This window comes from Myotis lucifugus, unplaced genomic scaffold, assembly GCF_000147115.1.
Source record: "Myotis lucifugus unplaced genomic scaffold, Myoluc2.0 scaffold_215, whole genome shotgun sequence".
Lineage (NCBI taxonomy): Eukaryota > Metazoa > Chordata > Mammalia > Chiroptera > Vespertilionidae > Myotis > Myotis lucifugus.
Genome location: NW_005871263.1, coordinates 795,243 through 802,180, shown reverse-complemented (window position 1 = coordinate 802,180; position 6,938 = coordinate 795,243). Strand labels below are relative to the sequence as shown.

General features: G+C 45.5%; 1 protein-coding gene across 1 annotated transcript; it reads left to right on the top strand.

Annotated features, from left to right (window-relative positions):
• The first annotated feature begins 183 nt into the window (after nt 1-183).
• Nucleotides 184-1,860, top strand: MOCS3 (molybdenum cofactor synthesis 3). Its single transcript, XM_023761732.1, has 2 exons — nt 184-1,638; nt 1,671-1,860. The coding sequence occupies exon 1, from the start codon at nt 221-223 to the stop codon at nt 1,628-1,630; it is 1,410 nt and encodes a 469-aa protein (XP_023617500.1). The 5' UTR covers nt 184-220; the 3' UTR covers nt 1,631-1,638; nt 1,671-1,860.
• The last annotated feature ends 5,078 nt before the right edge of the window (nt 1,861-6,938 follow it).

Genomic DNA, 6,938 nt, shown 5'->3' with positions numbered 1-6,938 from the left:
GTGGGCACGGCCGAGTCGGACCGCGCCAAATGCGGGCAGAGGCGGGGGGGGCCTGTGTGGTTGAGTGCTACTTCTCCTAAAGAGTCAGAGCTGATGAATCTTTAAAACGGAATCTGAAGGTTGTTTCAGGAAATACATACCTATTTATCACCTCTTCCAAAGTCCCGTAAAGTTTTTTAGTTTATTCCGGTCTCTAGGAGACGACAAGCCGGAAACGGAAATGCCTTCAAGACAACTTCCGGAAGCAGCTGCCATGGCTGCCAGGGAGGAGGTTCTTGCCTTGCAGGCTGAAGTTGCCCGGCGTGAGGAGGAGCTGAGTTCCCTGAAGCAGAGACTGGCGGCGGCTCTTTCGGCGGAGGACGAGCCAGCGCCGCGGGTTCCGGTGTCGCCCCTGCCGCCGAAGGCCGCCCTGTCCCGAGATGAGATCCTGCGCTACAGCCGGCAGCTCGTGCTGCCTGAGCTCGGGGTGCACGGCCAGCTGCGGCTGGCGACCGCGTCCGTGCTCGTCGTGGGCTGCGGTGGGCTCGGCTGCCCACTGGCGCAGTACCTTGCAGCGGCCGGCGTGGGCCGCCTTGGTCTTGTGGACTACGACGTCGTCGAAATGAGCAACCTGGCCCGTCAGGTGCTGCATGGCGAGGCCCTGGCCGGCCAGGCCAAGGTCTTCTCGGCTGCCGCCTCGCTGCGCCGGCTCAACTCAGCCGTGGAGTGCGTGCCTTATGCTCAGGCTCTCACTCCGGCCACGGCCCTAGACCTCGTGCGCCGTTACGACGTGGTGGCCGACTGCTCCGACAACGTGCCCACTCGCTACCTGGTTAGCGACGCGTGTGTGCTGGCTGGCCGGCCTCTCGTATCCGCCAGCGCCCTGCGCTTTGAGGGCCAAATCACCGTCTACCACTACGACGGCGGGCCTTGCTATCGCTGCCTATTCCCCCAGCCACCTCCCGCGGAGACGGTGACCAGCTGCGCGGATAGCGGGGTGCTCGGTGTTGTAACGGGGATCCTGGGCTGCCTGCAGGCGCTGGAAGTGTTGAAGATCGCCGCAGGTATGGGCCCCTCTTACAGTGGCAGCCTGTTGCTCTTCGACGCTCTCGGAGGACATTTCCGCTGCATTCGGCTGCGGAGCCGCAGGCCGAATTGTGCAGCTTGCGGAGAGCGGCCCACGGTGACCGACCTGCAGGACTATGAAGCCTTCTGTGGCTCCTCGGCCACGGATAAATGCCGCTCCCTTCGGTTGCTGAGCCCAGAGGAGCGCGTTTCGGTCAGCGACTATAAGCGCCTTCTGGATTCTGGGTCACCCCACCTGTTGTTGGACGTCAGGCCTCAAGTGGAGGTGGACATCTGTCGTTTGCCTCATGCTCTGCACATCCCTTTGAAGCATTTGGAACGGAGGGATGGGAAGAGCCTGAAACTCTTGGGAGAAGCAATCCAGGAAGGGAAGCGAGGAGCGCAGGAAGGAGCAGCTCTCCCCATCTATGTGATTTGCAAACTGGGCAATGACTCCCAGAAAGCCGTGAAGATCCTGAAGTCCTTGACAGCAATCCCAGAGTTAGGCTCGCTAGCAGTTCAGGATGTGGTGGGGGGGCTCATGGCCTGGGCTGCCAAGATCGATGAAACATTTCCGCAGTACTGAGGTGGCTGATATATATATATATATATATATATATATATATATATATAGTCTGACCTGAGAAAAATGTGCGTTGCTATGTTAACCTTAAAGATACATTTATTTCCATTTTTCTCAGTAATGTACTGGATTCTGCATCTGTGAATACATAGATTTCTTTTTATAAGGGGATTTTTAATGGTAATTTATTGAATGATACGGTTGTTGAGGGTCTATAAAACTGTTTCTGAGAACTGTCTTGTGTTTTCAATACTTGGAGGGTGTCTTGAACATGTGAGGTATATTGTAAGTGACAGGATTTTGTGTTTTAATTTGCAGATGATTTGCCTGTCTTGCTTTTTTCCCACCTCCCCAAAAAGACTCTCTAAATGGTCTATTTTAGGCCCGGAATTAAGTTGTTGTAAACTTAGTCCTACCGAATTGATTGCAGATGATATACATAAGATCAGTTTATTGTTTATGAAAGGCATTCTTTGGGTCTTATTTCTACTTCAAATGATAGAATATATCCTACAGAACTAAGTGTTAAGGTGAAAATTGTCTTAATTATCTGGAAAGTGATCATTAAATATTTTGAATTCATATAAAGGTGAAGTATTTACAGGTTAGCAAGAAAAAGGAAACCACCTTCGTAGTATGTCAGTTTCTCTTATAAGTTGCTGATTTTTTTCGTAAAGTTAGCTTCAGGGCCCACCCTATATTGTACACATAACGTTTTATAAACTGTATACTATCGTTTGGCTTGCTTTGGATTCTTCAGGTCCACGTTCCAAACCTCTGCCCTTTCCCATCCAGTCTGTTATATTTATTGTTGGCTTCACTGTATGGTCAGGACCCCAAATACAATACTAAATTAAGGTGGAATAGTGAACATTCTTATCTCAGGCTCAGGTGAAAGACATGATTTGATCAGTATTGCTTATTATTGCTTTACTATAAATACCCTTCATCAAATTAATGACATTTTTTTCTGTTTATAGTTTGCTAAGAGTTTTGACTGAATTTATCAAATGCATTTATTAAGATTGTTTCCTAACTTTTTTCTCCTGTTCATATAGTGAATATTGATATTTTTATTGTAGAAAAAAATTATAAAAATTACCCTCCCAGCAGTTTCCAATAGTATTGTCAACCACCTGCACATGCTTCCAACAGATCCCAGAATCCTCCCACTCCTCCATGACTAAAACTTTGCACCCACCAAAGAATTCCCCCCTTTCCCCTTTAACTTGCCTTTTCTATCTTGATTTAGTTTGTTTTATTCCAGCATTTTATAGTAGTGCAAAATGTAGGTGGTTCTGTTTTTTAAAGAACATTTCCATGAAATGGCAGGTACTCTGCCCAATTTCCAATATCTACAACGAAACTAAAAGTGAACATTTGGTATGTGAGTATTAGTGGCAAATTGAAGAGGAAATGCCTTGTCAAAGGGGGCCCCTACTCTCCAACTGACTCTGGCATATAAGCCTACCTATAATCAGAATTCATAGTCATGAATGTGAAATCTTTATATCTGGCTACAAATGTTTTAAAAAATGAAAAAGCATTGCAGGCAGACAAAACCCTCTGTGTGTCAGATTTACTTACCAGTTTGCAACCTCTGATAGGGACTCTTGTTTTATTATAAAAAAGGATGGCATTTAACAGTCAAATTCAAAATGAGGATAGTCATCACTTTTTAACTGAAACATTGAAGCTCATTTTTTGAATATGGGTGCTTAAAGTAGAATAGGCCATTCTATGTTATAAAGATGGAGCAGGTTTCTTATAACTGCTTCTCCCAAGGAGTTGTGGAAATAAATGAGAGATGAGGAGAGGAAAACAAAGATCTCTGGGCCTGTGTCTTAACTTCTTATTCCCAGGACCAAAGCTGATTCTGATTCATATCAGGAAACAAGTGAGCAGAGATAGAAACTGATGTCTTAAAAGTTAGGCAGTTTTGGTAGTTCCTGCAAACCTGATTGTCATTGGAGACAGACCCATGGCTGTACTTCCAGGAGCCATGCCCAAAACCATGCACAGAACTGGCCTGAGAACGCTGTCTGTGCTCTGCTGTCCTATGTAGCATTAGAGGAAACTTCCAGCAGAGTATCACCGATCTCACTTGACCTGGCCCCACTGCTCTCCCACAAAGCCCAACACTGTACAACCCAGGGGGCAGGAAGCAGGAAGCAGAGTGGCTTTATACTGTACTAGAGGCCTGGTGCACGAAAATCGTGCACTGGGAGTGGGGGATACCTCAGCCTGGCCTGCACCATCTTGCAGTCTAGGACCCCTCAGGGGATGTCCGCCTGCCAGCTTAGGCCTGCTCCCCGCGGGGATAGGATCTCAGCCGGCAGTTGAACATCCCTCTCTCATTCCAGGAGCCCTCGCTCCTTACTGCCCACCTGCTCACTGCTTGCCAGCTGTGAGCCTAGCCTCTGGCTGAGCGGCCCTCCCCCTGTGGGAGTGCACTGACCACTAGGGTGCAGCTCCTGCATTGAATGTCTGCCCCCTGGTTGTCAGTGTGCATCATAGCGACCAGTCATTCTGGTCGTTCTGCTGTGATGGTCGCTTAGGCTTTTATTATATAGATTGCTCTTTTCTGAGTCTTATGAGGATGTGTCTGGTAGAGCCCGATGACATGCCTACATACTAGCAGCAAGAGTTCTGGGGATTTTAGTTCTTTTGTCTACAACAGGGAGGCAGAACTCACAATCTGAGATTTTCTCAAATTAGTGAAAGATTTTTCAAAAGATGGGCTCTTAGGAACATAAAAGTATCCACTTATAGGACCCAGCTCTTTTTATTCTTTGAAATCCTGTTTTCTCTGGGGATTGTGGCTAGGTTTTTACACTTGGATGGAATTTGAACTTGATAATTTTTTTCCTTTTCATTTAATAAACATCAGGTGCCTTAAGTGTACCAGTCATCATTCTAGTTCTAGGATAAAGATGAACAAGAGATTTCCTGTTGTCATGGAGTTTACGCTTAAATGGGGGAGACAAATCAAGTAAATTATTAGTAAGTGCCATAAAATAAATCAAAATGTGATGTATCGAGTGGGGAAGGAGGAGCTATTTTGGATAGGTTAATTAGGGCTGATGTTAAACCCTGAATGGTGAGGAGCCAGTTAGATCTGGGAGAACATTTCTTACTGGGAGTGAAAAGACCCTTAAGCAAATAAATTTAGAATGATCAAGAAACTGAAGAGGCAAATTGGATTGTGAACAATTGGGGAGAGTAAAGAAGAGGTTTGAGATACAGAATATATCATGTAGGTTGTCGACCATAATAGGAATTTGGTGTTTATTCCAAGTAAAATAACAGCCAGCATTTATTGAGCACTTACTATGTGATTTGGAACTTGAATCCAGATGGTCTGGTTGAAGAGTTGTGCCGCGCCAGCACGGCCAAGGGTGAACCTGAGGAGGGGTGGTGAAGGATTGAAGAAAAGACAGACAAGAGAATTTAGCTGGGGCTCAGCGGATCTCCCGTGCCTGGATGAGGACACAAAAGACCCAGCCTGCAAGCTGATGCTTCATTTTATAGTCTCATTAAAACAAGGGTAGATGAACATGTATACAAATGTTCTTGTTTTGGCAACATTTGGTGCACCTCCCACAGCCCATTAGCTACTTAGGAAGGAATTAGGGAGGGCTACAAGGTCAGGCCTAATTATGCTAGGAGAGCTCTGCCCTCCAGGCTGGGACTTGTTTGTGGCTCTGCCACAGGTCAGCCCGAGGCTTGACCCTAGAGCCGCTCCCTACAAAGAGTCAGCAGGTGCCCTAAGCATTATGCTGACTATACTGACTCTCACTGAAAACTTGTTTTATATGTTTTCATCGTTGGAAAACTACGCCCTGATCACAGAGTGGAAGAGCTTGTATTTCAGATGGATAGAAATGTACGCTGATGCACTTGGTTTGCAGACTTCTAACACCCATGTGTCACATAGGTAATGTCCAGTTACCAATGAGTCACTTTGGTCAAGGAAAGTGAGAACGTCTCAACATAAAGCGTCACTACTGGTAACTAGAAGGGTTGCCAAGGAGGGGGATAGTCAAAAAAGGGCACTATGTCTGATAGTCCCTGTCCAAGGGGCTATGCCAATGCATACTACCATGCCTAAGAAAGGCTATTTCCCAACAGCTTAGCATAATCTTCAAACTTTTAGATCTTTGCCATTCTGATGGTTTTTTAAAAGTCTCATTGTGTTAATTTACCTTTTCATAAGTTTGAGCAGTTTTTCATAGCTTAAAAGTCTTCTCAAATAAAAAATACTGTTTATTTTTATCTCATTTTTTCTATGAGCTCTCATTCTTATTAATTTATTTAAGAAAGACCACTTGCGCCGAAACCGGTTTGGCTCAGTGGATAGAGCATCGGCCTGCGGACTGAAAGGTCCCAGGTTCGATTCCGGTCAAGGGCATGTACCTGGGTTGCGGGCACATCCCCAGTGGGAGATGTGCAGGAGGCAGCTGATCGATGTTTCTAACTCTCTATCTCTCTCCCTTCCTCTCTGTAAAAAATCAATAAAATATATTTTTTAAAAAAGAAGAAAAAAAAAGAAAGACCACTTGCAGGGGGGGAAGGGGAGAGAGTGGAATCTGCATTCCGTAGCAAGGGAGTTTTGAATTCCTTCATTCTTCAGACACTTATTGAAAGTCCACTACATATGTACCAGGCATTGGCCAAGTTCTGAGGAGACAAGATAATTGGGATTGTGGGGCTTGCCTGTCAGGTGTTCATAACTCATTTTACAACGTTTTACGTGTAATTTCCAGAGCCTTTCCCACCTACATGATTTCATTTAATCCTTCAACAACTCTGAGATCAAGGGAACTATCTTCGTTCACAGGCTCCTCTTATATGTTCTTACCAACAATAGACTTCCCTGAAATAGCCTAGTTGGGAGGGAGTCTTGTTCTCAAAGTGGAATCCTTCTGTCACTAATGAGGTCGGGCCCTCTTGTCCTTGTGGAACATTTTAGAAAGGATTCTATTGTAGACTGGGTGAATTTTTCAACTGTTCCCAAGTATTTCATGTGTCCTGATGGTCATCAGAAAACCTTTTTCTTTGGAGCCACGGTGAGACATTGTGAGCACAATGAATTACCACTATAATGAGGCTTGTACCCTGTTGGTCCATTGTTGATGGTCTCCAGATGGGGTCAGGCTCACTTGTGTATGGCCTTTGGTCTATTTTTAGAATAGATGGTTGGAGGCAGGGTACTTGGGACACCTATATCATTAGCTAAGTGCAGATATTTCTGACATACATTCTCTATTCCCAATGAATGATTTGTATATACTGTTTAAAATTCTCTGTA